We start from the raw sequence: 16,734 nt of genomic DNA, 5'->3' as shown, positions 1-16,734 counted from the left end.
TAACCGTTTGAGCTAGGCGTCCTTTGGCATATGACTCAAACTAGACAACTGCCTTTCATTTCTAGCCACAAACCGATAACAACTAGGCCTAACAATTGTCCAGTCGTAAACAAAGGTAACTCTCCTCGCTAGTCCAAGGCATAAGCAAAGCAGGTGAAGATTTGGGCTAGCCAAGCACATCCAACAATACGAATTATTTATACCTATGACAAGATAAGATCCGCCTCATGAAAATGAAACCCGTAACCCTCAGCTGACAGTATTAAACAGCGAACAAAAGAATTCCCAATTCATAAACTTTACTTGCCATTAAAAGAAAGTAAACAAGCAACAGATTTCCGCCATTGTTCAAGGAGACCCGATCGACATTAACATTACTAGCAGCCGTCGCTGGCATCACGGAGCAGCAACACATACTTAAACATGCCAGAGTTGCCGGCGACGAGATATAGTTGACACATCTATCACATAACACATGTACCAGCAGTATGACAACGAAAAGCAGCAGCAGACTAACAGTACACCGCAGGCCGACTGCGGCAGCCACCACCGGACCGGAGTCCAGAGGTCGGTAGTTTGATTGTTTATAGATCGGGTCGGTGGATGGGATTGAAATTGAAGGGAATTACCCCGAGCAGGCAGGCAAGCCAGCCAGCAAGCTACTTCTTGAGGCTGCCGCGGACGCCGGGCTTGGGCTTGGAGGTGGTGGCCTCGGTGGCGGCGGCGGGGGCGGAGGAGTGCAGGTTGACGAGCTTCTCCGGCTCGAAGGGAAGCTTGGGGTGGCGCGCCTCATGGTGGATCTGCATAGACTTGATGTCGGGCGCCGGGATGCGGCAGAGTGGGCACGCCAGCTTCGCGTGCCCGCCCTTGTCCTGCCCCAGCCGGTCCGCCTGCCCAGCCTTGCCACCGCCGCGGTTCGTCGTCGCCGCGGCGATCTTCTCGGCGATCTCCTTCGCCGTGTGCTTCTTCGGCTTCGCCTTCCCCGTCATGGCCGACCCCTCCTCCTCCTCCTCCTCCTCACGCTCTCGCCGCTCGCCGCTCGCCGCCCGCCGCCTCCGCCGCCGCCGCGTCGCCTTCCTAACCCTACTTGTGTTTTGTGTTCTTCGCGGTGATGGGTGAGAGAGGGCGAAACCCGGGCCGCCAATTATTAGCCTCCTGCGGGCTGCGGCCGCACACTGCTTCTCCCCGCGGCGGTAGTCGTCTCGCTTCGGACCGTCGGATCTGGAACGCACGGTCCCGATTGTGTGGGCTCGGATTCCACGGAGCTATTTGGATATTGTCCGGTGTACGAGACACAAATTTTTTCGTTTGTGTGCGGGGCCATACCTGCTCGCCACATTTGATCCTTTTGCATGTCCAATGATATTTAGGTCACGTTTGGACATGACAGTTGATACTCCCTCTGTTCTAAATTATAAGTCACTTTGATTTTTTTGGTACATTCATTTTGCTATGCATCTAGATATAATAATATGTCTAGATGCATAGCAAAATGGATGAATCCCAAAAGTCAAAGCGATTTATAATGTGGAACGGAGGGAGTATCATTTTAGGTTAGAATTGGTAAATTTTGTGCCAAATTTTTACACGAAGATCAGTGAGAAACATTTTAGCCTTTTTGAGCTAGAAGAGAGAAACGATATTTTAGGTGTTTATTTATTGTATGTACAAGGTAAAGGAGGACGTTAAGGCGTGACCTTCGTCTATCTCTCACGGGCGCCCTTCCTCGCCCACCCCCACCTCCTTCCCTGCCGCCGGCTGCCTCGCCGTCGACCTCGCCGTCAAGCACCTCCCGCTCCTCGACCCATCCTCCTCGTCGTGCTCGCCCCCGCCGCTGACCACCGCCCCGCGCGTGGGTGCTAGGGTTCGCCAGAGCTTCGACGAACCCTAGCGCACGCGGTAGCCACCTTCTTCCCCTCCCCCTCCGGCCATGGCGCCCCCGCCCCTCCCTGGCCCGGGCGCCACCGGCGCTACCAGGGGCCCCTAAGCCACCCGACCTCCTTCCCCACCGCCTGGACGGCCTGCCTCCCCCCGGTCGGGCCCTTCTATGCCCGCCAGAGTTGGGAAGGAGAGGGGGAGAGACTGGTGAGGCGCGAGCTCGTTGTCTTCTTCGTCTCCGACGAGGTTGCCGGGACCCTAGCTGCCGGCATCGTCTTCTTCGTCTGCGGCGCAGGCGCGAGAGGGGAGGGGAGGGAGGAGCTCGGGGGGAGGAGGCAAGCGCGAGGAGGGCGACGGGTCGGGCGCTCCCCAATCGCGGGACCCGTCACGTAGTAGAGTTTCCGCAAGGTAAAAGAGGCGTTCAGAAAAAATATTTCATTTCGTGTGTGTCGTATGTTTTTTATATACTCTGGGCATTTGGATGAGAGAATCCATTTCAATTTTGGATAAAATCTATGTCAAATGCGAAACAGTCGGAAAGTTTCCATGGGAATCAGACAAAAAATTTCGAAGTTTTGGCGTTTTAGGTGTTTGTTTATTTTACGAGATAGAGGCATTTAGACAAAGTATTTCATTTCGTGTGTCGTATATGCCTCGCACGCTTTCATTCACGTGTGTCATATATCCCTTGCAAGCATGATATCTCCCATGTCTCTGGAACATTTGGATGACAGAATCACTTCCATTTTTAGATAGAATTTATGTCGAACGCAACACAAAACGATTCTATAGGAATCAGGCAAAAACTTCTAGCGTTTTTGAATTATATATAAAAAAAATGGCAATTTAGGTTTTCGGTGTTTGTTTAGTGCGAGGTAAAGAAGCGTTCGGACAAAATACTTTATTTCGTGTGTGGACCACTTCTAACTCGTGCGTGTGATATTTTTCTGCACTCTCATGTTAGTGCGCAATTGGATTGAGAGGATCAATGCTATTAACGGATAAAATCGATAGAATCCATGCCAAACACAACATGAGTGGATATATCTTCATTAGATTCAAACAAAAAGTTTCATCCTTTGGAACCAGAAGAGAGAGTTTTAGGTGTTTGATAGTGCACACGATAAAGAGGTGGTCTGACAAAAAAAAGTCATGTCGTGTGCGGCTATAGCTACCTCGATTGCCTGATTTTTCTTCTCTCATGTAGTCATGTTAAGACATGTTTGCCTGAGAGGACCATTTCTGTTTTTTGATAGAATCGGCATGGCAATTGAAAAACGTTTCCACAAGAAATAGACAAAAAACACTTCAGCTTCGGTTTGGACCAGCTGAGGTATGACCTCTCCCAGAGTATTGTTTTTAAGATATAAGATCTCAACCACGCTAGCCGACAAAACCCCCTAAATCATGACATTGTCGATGAGAGAGTTTATTTACAACACACAATTTTAAGTATGTTAATGTGAGACACGCAGGGAGTCGAGCTCCTGACCAGCTTTTCTAAAAAATACCTCCCGACCAGCCATGACATTGTCGATGAGAGAGTTTATTTACAACACACAATTTTACGTATGTGAGACACGCAAGGAGTTGAACTCCCGATCAGTTGGTTCACACTAGGGTGAGCCAACCACCGATCCACAAGCTTGTTCACAAAACTAGAAAAGAGAAATGACATTTCAGGTGTTTCACTTTATTCTAGTTCTTCAGTTTTGTGAACTAGAAGAGAGAAATGACATTTTAGTTGATTTGCTATATTCCAATTCATTTGATCTGAATTAGCGACCTGATCTTTAGGTTCCACCAAATAATTCTAATTAAAATATAGTTAAAAAATTCAGATAAAAAATAAAAACAAGAATCGGAACCCTAGCAAACACGTCTACGCTTAAAGTCGAAGGTCTGGTCGCTGCAATGTTCAAGGTCTGATATCTTACGAACACCTTTGAAAAACTGTGTGATTAAAAATTGTGTGCTTTTTTAAAATGGCATTCGAGATGGAGTCTGTGGTGCACCCTCACACGTTCGAGGTTTGTTCATAAAATACATACATCATTGTTAACACCAAAGATAGCAAAGTATTGCTCATGTACTATCAACACTCGCAGATGTATGCTCGTTCTTGATTCCATGGAGCCTCCACCAGACGCATTTCAACTAACCTTATTCAATTCAATATTTAATAGAACATTTTACTTCTAAGATGGCGTAGTAAATAAACAAGCACAAGACTATTCTGGCAGATGAAACTGAAAACGATGCAGAAGTGTGAGACCCATTAGTTCAACCTTTTAAAACTTTCCAACAAAGTACACAAGAAAGTCACTGTAGTAAACAGAACACTAATAACAGTTCTAGAACGACAAACGACCACTAGCAACTTCTTATTATGCTTCAAGATGGAACATCAGTTCAGCTCATCACATCGGCAGCTCGCCGCTATCTGCTATGACAACCTTGCTCTTTGGTTGCCCACTCTGCCGGCCTTCAGCTTCGACCTTGTACACAACATCCATTCCAGACAACACCTTGCCAAACACAACATGCTTCCCGTCCAACCTAACACACACAAAATAAAAGCAGGAGGTAATCAGCATAAATCTTCAACAGATTAAGAAAAACCTTCAGTCAAGATTGGAGGAAAATAAGGTCACTGTTACAAAGACCTGTGAATATTACTTACCAGCTTGTTGTCACAGTGGTGATGAAAAACTGAGATCCATTTGTATTTGACCCGGCATTGGCCATGGACAGAAGGCCTGACGCAAGAATTAGTCACCAACAACATGTTATGAGTTTAACAAACCTAGTAGTAAAAAATCCTAACAAGTAACAAACCACTCAAATAAATTATTTCTATGTAACAGATATGATCCCTTTTCAGGGCCACCTAAAAAATTCTAAGGCATAATTGACGACCTGGTCCAGTGTGCTTGATCTTGAAGTTCTCATCAGCAAACTTCAAGCCATAGATAGATTCACCACCCCTCCCATCCCCAAGAGTGAAGTCACCTCCTTGGAGCATGAAGCTGGGAATAATTCTGTGGAATGTACTTCCCTTGTAGTGGAGGGCTTTGCCACTCTTGCCAACTCCTTTCTCTCCTGTATAACAAGAAAGTTGAGAGCCACATGAAACCAAAACCAAACAAGTGACTTGAGCCTATTTAATAAGACATCACTTAGAAAGATATTTCACAGATGTAAAACTATTCACTATTCGGAATGGGACCTCTTCCATTATATGGCAGGCTAAAATAACATTGTACTTATATATGATGAATGCAATAACACTATTGTAATTGATGATGTTCATTTTTACTTTTCCCACAAAATAAGATTAAGAATGTGCACATCTGTTAGTTTTTTTGTTTGGAGAAGCTGCCCATTTTTTATTGGATGTGACCAAACTATACTATGGTGCATGACAAAACAATTTCAATTAAGACTGCCAACTACCACGACTTTAATCATTAGGAAACTATAACAAGGGTAATAATAACATTCTTAACATATAACATACCTGTGCAAAGAGCTCGGAAGTTCTCTGTAGGAAAACAAGAAGGTCCATTAGTTTTCTCTTATCCCATGTGAAAATAGTATCGAATTGTTAATAATAACTTGATAATACCTGCTGTCTTAGGAACAGTTTTCCCAAAAAGCCCCATGACAATCCGACCTATGACAGTTCAGAAGCAAGTAAGCACCGATGAGTCAATCAGTTAGTAAGTGGAGGAACGACATTCATACACAAACACCATGTTGACATTTCTCCTTCATACAAATAACTTATAAGACCAAAGAAAACAAGGCATAGGCATATACCCAATATAAAATCGGATAAACCTAGCAGCAGCAATCACTCCACATGGCATGCTGCATGCAACAGAAACAAATGACTTTATACTGTAAGGCTTTAAGCACTGGTGGTTGAGCAGAGACACCAATCTAATGTGAGTAGAGTGCAACATAAACTAGTGGAATCAAATAGCTAGACATCTGAAGTCGTCCTATTGCTCCACTTTGGTACGACGCAGCGTGCTGATCTGAGTATCTGACATTGCAGAAAGTGAGAGGGTACCGCCACAAACCTGCGGGCTTGCCGTCGATCTCGATGTCGAAGTAGACCTTGTGGGTAACCTCCGTCAGGTCCTTCTTAGCCTAACAAATCAGCAGCCAAACACAACGGTTAGCTGCTTGGATCCCGATCCAACAGATTCAGTCATTCAGAAACTAGCGCAAGCGTCAGTAATAGTCATATCGACGAGCAATCCTGCGCAGTCTCTAATCAGATCGGGAAAAAAACACAGGGAGAGAGGTTGGAGGAGCAAATCATGGGCTTGTGGGCAAGGGACGGACGAGGTTGACGAGCACCTGGGCGAGCGTCAGGGCGGCGGCGGCGAGCGCGAGCCACAGGCACACCGTGGCGGGTCGCCAGGCGGCCCGCGCCGCCGCGCTCCTCCTCCACCCGCTCGGCGCCATCTCCGATCCGCACGCTCCTCCGCCGCCGCCGATGAGGTCGAGAGAATTCTGCTAGATCAGATCGTTTTGCCGCACTTCTGCAGTCTTCCCCTCGTCCACGAGAGAAACCACCAAATAAGGAGAGCAGCAGAGGAAGCCCCTTGCTGGCTGACATGTGGGGCAGGCACGATCCCTGGGTCCTACATGTCAGTGTGACGGCTCTGTTTGCTCCGCCCCGGACGGCAGAGGCAGAGGCAGAGGCAGTGGGCACTCACTTGAGTGGTTATGCTTGTGAAATTTATATACGATTTCTATAAAAATCATGTATTTAAAACGGCTCTCGGTGCATGTACATGTTAACATAATCTATACAAGCAAAGCAAGTGGCCTTTGCTAGTCTTCATCATATAAAATTTTCAGTGAAATTAGATAAGCAAAGTTGTTCTGGTTTTCCTAGATTCATAAGCTTTACTAAAGCTAAGCCAAAACGACTTACAATTTAGAAAATGAGAGAGTAGTATATAAGAACTCCAACCAAACAAATGGAGTGCCACTGTGACAACAACATTTTTTTTTTGCATGTGTTTCGTTAAGAGAGAAGTGAGAGCTGCGATACAATGGCGTCTAGCCTCCGCACCGTAACAACAACATGGGACGGCACACTGAAAAACACAACCATATTTGGTTTCTTAACAAGATGGATGGATCATGAGTTCATCATCAGATCAGAGATCATGATGGGCAGCATCAGGTGAGCTGCCCGCTGTTGACTATGGCGACCTTGGCCTTGGGCACGCCGGTCGCTTGGCCTTCAGCTTCGATCTTGCGGACGACGTCCATCCCTTCCACCACCTTGCCAAACACAACATGTTTCCCGTCCAGCTTCTTCGGCAACCTTCAATTTGCACGCACAAAATGAACCAAGTAGCAGGTAGTAGGCACCATATATCAGCGACAATAAACAATCTCAAAAGTCAAAACGAAATGCATGTAAACTCATCACAGCTGTGCTCAAGAACATTCAAGGGATTGATTTTTTTTTTTTGAGCAAGAGATCTGTAGGGGGTAAGGGATTGATTATTACTTGTTTTCTTCTACAGTGGTGATGAAGAACTGGGAGCCGTTGGAGTCTGGCCCGTAGTTGGCCATGGACAGCATGCCTGCAGACCGATCAGATCCCACACAGTTCAGTTCTTGTTCATCAGAGGTTTCAGGTTTCAGCTCAGCGTTTTGGTAGTCAGTATGTAAGTACCGGCTTCAGTGTGGTTGAGCTTGAAGTTCTCGTCAGGGAAGATCGTGCTGCCATAGATGGATTCAGTCCCCGTCCCGTTGCCGTTTGTGAAATCTCCTCCTTGGATCATGAATCCTGGGATGATCCTGTGGAATGTCGATCCCTTGTACCACAGAGGCTTGCCGGACTTGGCCATTCCTTTCTCCCCTGTGCAAAGTGCTCGGAAATTCTCTGTAAGAAAACGGAAAGGTACACATGGACAGTAGTTAGCGTTCCTACCAACAACTCACAAGAAAAACAGTAACACAACATTTGTTCATCTGTGAACTAGTATTATTAGCAAATTGAGATGATATATATGCATATAGTACCTGCTGTTTTAGGAACAGTGTCCCCAAACAGTCCTAGCACGATCCGGCCTGTGTGCATGTGAAATTAAGTTGTGATTAGGAGCGGCATCGAGCATCAGTAATTCAGTATGACCATGCAACATGCAGGGAGAGGGAGAGCAATATATCATCTCAAGATAATCAAGCCGGCAAATCTCAGCCCCGAAAATTCTGAATTTCTGATAGCATGTTCAGGTGCATGAAATGGTAACCATGCATGCACGGAGAAACCTGCAGGCTTGCCGTCGATCTGGATATCGAAGAAGGTCTTGGCCGTAACCTTCTCCAGGTCCGCCGCTGATCCTCCCTGCGCCTGAACAGCGACAATGGCATGGCATGCATCAGAGGAGCTGCTAGCCGGAGACTTTCAGCGAATGATCAATCGAGCACCTGGGCCAGCGCCAGGGTGGCCGCGGCGAGAGCGAGCCACAGGCACGTCGCCGCCGATCTGCGCGGAGCCATCGCGGCCGGGTCTCCTGGGCGCCTCTGATTCGTTCCTCCTCGTCGCCGGCTAACCTGCGGCTCTCTCTTCTAGCTTCCTGCAGCTAGCGTCGCGTCCTCGATCCTTTCTTTATAAGGAACAGGGATGGCGCTGGCTGACAGGTGGGCCAGGCAGAAATAGCGATGGCCCTCCAAATTATAGACGTCACGTTGGATTCATGCAACTGCCTGTGTGTTGCACTCTGTCGGCTACAAATAGACGCTGCCACGGCTTGCCGGTAATAGAAGCAAGAGCATCAACGACTGCAAAATTCGCTGGCACATAGTAGGCAGCCGCAGTGACAGGGAAATATTTGAATGGTTATACAACGAGTAAAATTCCCCATCGGTCCCTAAACTTAAACTAGTCGTGTTATCCTGGTCCCGAACTTCCAAAGTGATTTGTGTAGATCTCTAAACTCGGCCAACGATGTCATCACAGTCATAAACTTCCAATGTGATCACCGTCGGTCTCTAAACTTGACCAATGGTATCATTCTAGACCCTAAACTTAGTTTTCAGTCTCATTTGGTCGAAACGGGGCCTAATGCACTCTATACGCTGACAGTGCGACCCAACACGTGGGGTCCACCTCTCCTCTGTATTCCTTATCTTTGACAAGTGGACCTCGTGGACCGTGATGACACTGCCTGCTAAGTTTAGGGATCAATGGTGCATTTTAAAACTCTAAACAGTTAAAATATAGATATATTCCACATGCATGTCGGGTCTACATCAAACGTCAACTTACTATATTAGCATATAGAGTGGGTTATTAGGCCCCGTTTGAACCCATATGAGACTCAAAACTAAGTTCAGAAACCAGAATGACACCACCGGTCAAGCTTAGGAACCGGCAGTGATCACCTTGGAAGTTCATGGAGTGGGAAGACAAGTTTAGAGATCCACAGATATCACTTTGTGAAAGTGCAATCAATCTCTAATTGTGGGTTTTGGTGATAATGATCGTGCAATTAGAGGACTAATGAGATTTATCGAGATGACAAGCACGAAATTTACAATCAAGGATATTATACAAAATGGAGGAGCCCCCAATTACAAATAGTGACGACATCAAACTCAAAGGAGGTTTAAATTCTTTTATATTTCGAATTTGAGTATAGGAATGTCGTACTATAAAGGGGACATAATAAACTTGCTAAAGTGTACAATCAAGTGCTCAATCTTATGCACATACTTCCTCCGTTGCTCAGCTAAGACGGCCTAACTTTCACTATTTTCACCATTGTTGTCTTGTCTGGTGCGGCAGTGCGGCACCTAAAAAGAGGCACTGCCGCAGTGCGGCACCTGAAGAGAGGCACTGCCGCAGTGCGGCACTACCGCAGTTGAGCCGCGGCACTGCCGCGACTTAACTGACCGTTGGGGTTAGGGGTATTTATGCCTCTCACACACCCCTTCAACGGCTCTTCTTCCACCTCTGCCCAGCCCCAGTTGCTCAGTTCTTGTTCTCTATCTTCTCCATTGGTGACTTTGAGCTCCCAAGCATTCCTTTGTGATTTTCCCATTAATCCTTGAGAGAAAAGGCTCCAAAACTCGATTAGAAAGCAGATCCATTGATTCCCAAAGCCTAAGAGCAGTTGGTTCGTGTTTTAGCCGATGGATTGTGTTTGTTACTCTTAGAGCTTGCTCGTCGGCTAGAGCGTCGTCCGTGGCGTTTGTCAACTTATGTGGTAGCCCCGGGAGGTTTGTAACAATCTCTTGAAACTAGTAAACTCACCCCCCATCTCAAGAGTTAACTCTTTTGACTTGAGATCGAGGAAGGGTTGCAAAGCCCTAAGCCTTAGTGGCTAATCTCTACAACGTGGACTTAGGTAAGCCTTGGTGACGAACTGAACCACGGGATAAATGCTTGTGCCACCTTGTGCTTGATTTACTTTCATTGCATTTCATATTGTTGTTGAGGTGATTTTTAGGGTTTGAGGTCAATCTACTTGCATACATTTGTGCTACCACTTTGTGCTGTCAATATGTGATCTACTACCCTGTAGAAAGCTCAGTAATTTCTTCGATCTAAGTTTCCATCCATAGATTTTGAACTGTATCACAAAATTGTCTGCAGGTGCGGTAGTGCCGCTGTTATGGCCCGGCAGTGCCGCAGGACGGCAGTGCCACGGGCTCAGAGCAGCAGTGCCGTGGGTTGAATTTGACATTTGGTTAAGTTTTGTTTTAACAGGCCTATTTATCCTCTCTAGGCTAACCAGAGATCCTACACTTTCAAAGTTCGGGGACTGAGATGACACCGTCGGTCAAGTTTAAGTACCGGTGGTGAAATTGAAGAAAATTCATCCGAGTTGAGGTGAAAAATAATTAGTGATGTTCCACCAACATGAGCGGTTGAGTGCCTACGCGCCTGCGCCCTCACTTTTGTTAGCCTCATATTTGATACCATTGTTTTTCCAGTTTATAGACAAATTTATTTAAGGGTAGTCTATTTATACAATTTTCCAATGGTAGCACGTAATAATCTACTACAACCACAAGATTTCATAACCAATAATAAACCACATTTCATGTTTGCATAAACCTCAACCCTATGTCATCCATGACATCTCATTTACAACAGTTTGACGATAAGCTTTCCAATAGATCCACAGGTGATAGTAAAACCATCAAGCAGTGACGGGTGGTGGCACTCTCCCTCTCCCTCTCGTGGAAATTCCTGCAGAATGCATGCAGGATGGCTCTTGGCTACCATGTTGTATATATAGGATGATAAGTTGGTTGTTTCTCTTTTATTTTTTTTGGTTGTTTCTAATAGATCCATAGCTATGGAGAACCCCTCGCCCTCTCCCTCTTGTGGAAATTCCTACAGCACCGGCCTCCCAGCACACACCCCTCAGCAAACCACCGACCTCGGACGGGACCGCACAGGGAGGCGTGGGGGGTGCCGACGGCAACCGTCGACGTCAGAGATGATGTCAGTGGCGCAGGGGCAAGCCAGCGACGGACATCCGCATGGGCACGCCTGCCGACACCAACGACGCCTCTCCTTCGACTGCCACACGCCGCTTCCTCGAGCCAGATCCGCTGGCGGAGACGCTGTGCGTGGGCGCAGGCCCTCCCACTTGGCTTGTCTAGGTCGACCCGATGCTGGACGAGCTTTAGCGACTGGGTGCCTACATGCTATGGCATCCATCCCACAGGAAGTTCAAGCTTCGTTGGTGGACACCAGTTCTCCGGTGATGGCTACTCAGTGCGCGACGGACCCGCCTCAATCGTCGCTTGTGCAGGACACACCTTCATTGATGGGACAACCCATTGTCGTGGGTGTTGTGGCGCCTGGGGAGGATGGTGAGGCCTGGCCACCTAGGTTCGAGACAACCAATCACATGGCGGGTTCTACGCTGACGCAGGATGGCCACTCGGTCGACCAAGCCACACCTGACCCTTCTACGCTGACGAAGGACGGAGCCACGCCCGACCCCAGTGATGCGACGCCCACGCCGCGTGAGGCCGCTCAGCGTCTCGCATGGTTTACCGAGGAGGTGCAGCTCAAGCGAGGGTAGCCCTTAATCGCCACTCCACCGCGGCAAAAGGCAGCAACCAGAAGGCCCCTGCCAATCATGAAATCAGGAGCAGACGGATTGCTGCGCAGCCGCTGGCGCACATACCGACTTCCAAGCGGGGTGAGGTACTCCTCATGCATAGGATGGGCATTGTGCCGCCGGCAGCTCCAGTGGCGTCTGCGTCCAAGGGAGCATACGACGCCATATTCGCAGGGAACTTGACGCCGAGCCACGTGGCAACCCTGGATGAGCTATTCCCAGCGACCAACAGCAGGGCAGGTAGAAGAGCGTTCTTCTTGGATGGCGGAGGAGGATCACGCAACCAGCAGTGGGGCTACCTAGCTCCTTAGGTTGCAACGGTGCTTTTAGTTCGGTTGTTTACTATTTATGTAATATCGAAGTTTGTAATAGTCTGCTAGGTAGGTCCAGTAATAGCTGTAAGACCACCTAGCACACTCATTGTAACATCCCAGGTGTTTGTCACCAGTTAAGCAATGGATTTGAGCTCAAACATGACATGTTAAGTGGTGTTGAAGGTGAAAGATCAAATCTACAAGAGTGAGCTCCCACTTAAACTTGGACAACGCACCTTTGCTTACATGTGGACCCTTGTTAAGATTATGCAAGAGTAGTGTTAAACATGCTTATTTCATGTACATTACATCAACATACATCCATCTTGACCTGTGGAAAAGTTTCATGAAGTTTAGAATTAAAAAGTCACATGAAATGATGAGTTACATTCTTGCTTGAATTGCGCTATGAAGTGAATGTAATTATAGGTCATCAACCAAACCTTACTACCTTGCCCAAATGACTCTAATTGAACTCTACAACAAAAGTCATAAAGGGTTAGTGTTGAGCAGAAGTCAAGAAAATGCCTAAAACGGTCTAAAACTCTAATTTAAGCTTTACCGTGATGCTACTTTGACTTGGTTTGAACTATGGCTTACAGTGCTTACTCCCTCCGTATAAAAAAAATACTTGTAATAAATCTCACCTTGAATCTGAGTCCAAAAATATTCTAAGTCTAAGTTAACTGAAACCTGAATTTTCAGTTTCATGAGCCCTACTTTGTAGCTCTCTGTCTTCCAATATAATCCGAGTTAGACCTAAAACCTTTAAGAAAAGTTGTAGTCCTCATATAGCTCTACAACATTTGTTACTACCGTTTGTGCCAAAACTAAACATATTAGGAGACATGAAAGGATAAAGATGGATGTTCAGTCGCATTTTTAAGGTAGAATTGGAGATTTGAATTTGATGAACAGAACCGACGCGTGCCCCGTGCGTGGCGGCCATGCACGAGCAGCGCCCCTACCTCCATGCCGTGTGCCCCCTGTGTCCGATGCGGATGGGGAGAGCCTCGGCCGAGCTCTCCGCTTCCTCCCTTACTCGCTCCCTCGACCTCTGCTCTCTCCTCTCTCCGCTCCACATCGGGACGCGCGACCGCCATGGCCGCCAATGCCGAGCGTCGTGAGCGCGCGTGAACAGAGAGCCATGAGCCTCCTCTGCCCTTGCCGCTAGCCCCAATGCCTTCCCCTGCCAGCGCTGTCCCTCCCGCGCCACTTCTTCAGCCGGAACCGCCACCGCAGCGCTGCCGTCGTTGGAGCCATGGCCGCCGTGCCACCTGCTCACTTGGCCAGCGGGCCTCGAGCCTCTGTGGGGCAAGACGATGGCACCTGCGGGTGTGCGCGGGTCCCTCGGTGCTTCCCCGGCCTCGCCGCCGCCGGTGAGCCCTCCTCGGTCGCCCCCCAAGCTTCCTCTGCTCCAAAATCCTGCCAAGGACTGCGCCTAGGAATTTGACGAAAGGGAGGGGTCGATCTGCGAAGTTATGACTCATGTAAATAGTGCCAGAAAGGATCCATTTGTTCATGTTTAATTTATGGAAACTGCAGGGTCCTCGATGCAAGATTTACATTCCTTTTCTTTTGATTTTGGTAGATTTGGATGATCAAGTTTGAAAATTCATAGTAATTAGTAGAAATATCATAAAATAGTAAATGAGTACTTTTTGGAATCCTTGTGAAATTGTCTATGCAGTAGATCTATAATATGATATGTTTTAGTTTAAATATTTTACTGTAACAATAGATTTATGCAGTTAGGTTCTTAATACTAGTCATGTCTTGTCTTTTTCATAACTGAAGTTGTGGTGAAATTTTTATGGAGTTTTACTCAGGTGATGTTTGATGTTTGGTAAAAATTTTAGGAGTTTAGGCTTGATAGTTTAAGATCTATAAAAATAACAAATGCTCTGTGTTGCTTTGCTCCTATTCTGAATAGGCCTGCATGTTTGAATTAATTGGCTTAGTTAAGTTATGAATCATGACTTGATGATAATACATGAGTTTTAGTAATTTTCGTAAGCTTTTCAAAAAGCTAAATAGCATGATTTTTTGTTAAGTAGACCTTAAGTTATAGTTGCTTAAATCTCTGTGGCTGTTTCTGCCCAAATCCAGACAGGGTTGCCTTGTTGGTATTGTGGGGCCTTCTTAATAGTATAATTAGCTTTAGGTGTTTATAACAAAGTTGTTTAGAATTTTCTAAGATTTCTAAAAAGTCTATAACCACATTTATTGGACATGTTGAACAACAGTTATAGCTGTTTAAAGTGGCATGTCAGTTTCAGTCCATGTTTTAGATAGAGATGCATTCATTGGATTAATTGACCTTGTTATCTATAGAATCATCTTAAGATAATAATAAGAAAGTTGTAGATAACTCACCTAACTATCTTGTGTTAAATTTTCATGGCATTTGGCCAAATAGTTTGTGAGTTATGACTGTTCTAAGTTGGTCTTCACAAATTGTAGTTCTTTGGAATTTCTGGACCAGATTTGATAAATGTGACTGTTTGACCCTTTTAACTTGGGAATCATGCTGGGATGATTAAATATGAATTGTAGACAATTTCATAATATTTCCATATTGTCTTGTTGCATGTCTTTTAGATTAGTACAACTCCAGTTATAAGCTTATGAAGTGGCATGGCAGAATCTGTCCAAGTCTGGACAGAGGTGCTCAATTGTGCTTGATTGACCTTGTTAATGGCAGAATCACCTTGTGATGTTAATAAACATATTTTATATAATTTAATAAGCTTTCTAGAAAGTTAAGGTTCATGCTTGTTTGATGTCTGTAACTCCAGTTATGCCATTTTCAAACTACTACTACTTTTCTGTCCTAGTTCTGTGCAGATCTGAAATATTGGTATGTTTGACCTAGGTAGATCTGGAATAAGCTGTTGGTGATAATAACAATGTTGTAGAAAATTTCATTAGCTTTCCATAAAGTCTAGGATCACCTTCTTTGGATGTTTGGATCTCCAGTTATGGGTAAAACAAGTGTTATCTGTGCTGCTGTCCAAATTCTATGTTGTGCTTACAAGGTGATTGCTTTAACTGCTCTTGTTTTGGCTAAACATGTTGGTTAGTTCTTGATCAATGCATGGGTGCAATAACTGAACTTAAGTTCACTTGTGTGCCATGCCTAATATGCTTGCTCTTCTCCTATAATAGGTTGTGTGATGTTTAGTTAAATAACTCTAGGTGCCTATGTCTTGCATGATCTTATGTTTGCCTTGAATGCTATTATGTGATGCATCTCATATTACCATTCTTCATATTCATGCACTTGCATCTTGCATCTCATCTAAGTACGCTAGATGAACCATGTGAAGGACATGATGTTGGAGCCGAACCCGAAGATGGTGTATGGTGGACCTTTCCCGAAGATGGAAGGACCCCTGGAGTACATGCCTAAATGGGAGATGATCGCCAAGCGAGTGTCGTCTAACAAACACTAACCTAGTGTTGGATCCCAGGCAAGCCCCGGAGCATTCTAAGCCTCCTACATTTTTGCAAATATCACTTGAGTTATTTATGTTTGATGCATTAGGTTATAAGAGTTGATTGGAACCATTTGATGCATAGAACTACCTTGTCCAGAAATATACCTTGAACCATATGTAGGTCCAGGATTGAATGTATGCTTAGCAATGCTTAGACCGGTAGAAGTCGGGTGATTTCCTGTCACCTGCGAGATATAGGTGGATACCAAAGCACGGTTGGCTATATTTGCTATCGCGGAAATAACCATATGTTAATAATAAATGGAGACCGGACGGGATATCGATAGAGAAGCAATAAGACATGGGGGTCTTGGGTGTGGATCTATCCCCGTCTGTGTCATTTAAGGACCGATTCGTTGTACGTCCTCATGTCATGTTGAACACATGCCTATCACTTAATTGGCCGGATAACTTGTTCCGACCGCGAAGCTGAGTAGCTCAACTCAGGCCGGGAATCGAAAAGTGAAAGTGCGTACTCTGGAGGTAGTAAGAATGTGCGGGGAGCTATTGGCGTAAGTCCAAAGGTGAGATTGACCACCTGGCAGAGTGGACTCCCTGAGAGTGCGGCACTGGGCGGACCCACGAATTTGTTCCTGAGTTGTACCAAAGGTGGCCCGAGGTAAACACTGATCAGGTTGATTGGGTGAGTGTTAGGAATAAATCCCCAGCTGGGTAGGAATCGATTGGAATCGCCGTCTCTCCCGGATAGTGAGAACTTGACTGAGCAGCGGCAACGTAGAGTAACTTAATTGAACTTGATGGTTATAATGATGATGATGATGTTACAATATTATACCGGCTATGGTTACTATTGCCTGTTACTAAATGATATCCCACATGTTTGGCACAGGTTAGTTGCTAGTCTAGAGATGAATAGCGATAATTAACTTGGTTACTGAAGTGTAAAAATGTATAGCT

At 45.9% G+C, this 16,734-nt stretch overlaps 3 protein-coding genes across 4 annotated transcripts; all 3 read right to left on the bottom strand.

Moving 5' to 3' along the window:
* Window positions 1-262: 262 nt before the first annotated feature.
* Window positions 263-1,125, bottom strand: LOC136521345 (protein METHYLENE BLUE SENSITIVITY 1-like). Its single transcript, XM_066515072.1, has one exon. The coding sequence runs from the start codon at window positions 987-989 to the stop codon at window positions 660-662; it is 330 nt and encodes a 109-aa protein (XP_066371169.1). The 5' UTR covers window positions 990-1,125; the 3' UTR covers window positions 263-659.
* A 3,031-nt stretch (window positions 1,126-4,156) lies between these two features.
* LOC136519777 (peptidyl-prolyl cis-trans isomerase CYP19-4-like) lies at window positions 4,157-6,448 on the bottom strand. 2 transcript variants are annotated; one of them, XM_066513145.1, is made up of 7 exons: window positions 6,235-6,448; window positions 5,967-6,036; window positions 5,507-5,554; window positions 5,399-5,422; window positions 4,798-4,980; window positions 4,562-4,637; window positions 4,157-4,437 (listed from the first exon to the last, which is right to left on the bottom strand). In XM_066513145.1, the coding sequence occupies exons 1-7, from the start codon at window positions 6,355-6,357 to the stop codon at window positions 4,299-4,301; spliced, it is 663 nt and encodes a 220-aa protein (XP_066369242.1). In that variant the 5' UTR covers window positions 6,358-6,448; the 3' UTR covers window positions 4,157-4,298. The 2 variants fall into 2 exon arrangements, with proteins under 2 accessions (XP_066369242.1, XP_066369243.1); XM_066513146.1 differs by having other exon boundaries at window positions 6,250-6,448.
* A 460-nt stretch (window positions 6,449-6,908) lies between these two features.
* On the bottom strand, window positions 6,909-8,475 carry LOC136519778 (uncharacterized). Its single transcript, XM_066513147.1, has 6 exons — window positions 8,347-8,475; window positions 8,188-8,269; window positions 7,939-7,986; window positions 7,589-7,798; window positions 7,421-7,496; window positions 6,909-7,231 (listed from the first exon to the last, which is right to left on the bottom strand). Exons 1-6 carry the CDS (start codon window positions 8,416-8,418, stop codon window positions 7,084-7,086), a joined length of 636 nt encoding a protein of 211 aa, XP_066369244.1. The 5' UTR covers window positions 8,419-8,475; the 3' UTR covers window positions 6,909-7,083.
* Between the last annotated feature and the right edge of the window lie 8,259 nt (window positions 8,476-16,734).

This window comes from Miscanthus floridulus, chromosome 18 (assembly GCF_019320115.1).
Source record: "Miscanthus floridulus cultivar M001 chromosome 18, ASM1932011v1, whole genome shotgun sequence".
In the NCBI taxonomy this organism is placed as follows: domain Eukaryota; kingdom Viridiplantae; phylum Streptophyta; class Magnoliopsida; order Poales; family Poaceae; genus Miscanthus; species Miscanthus floridulus.
Note: the sequence above shows the minus strand (reverse complement) of the source record. Positions and strands in the feature narration are given on the sequence as shown.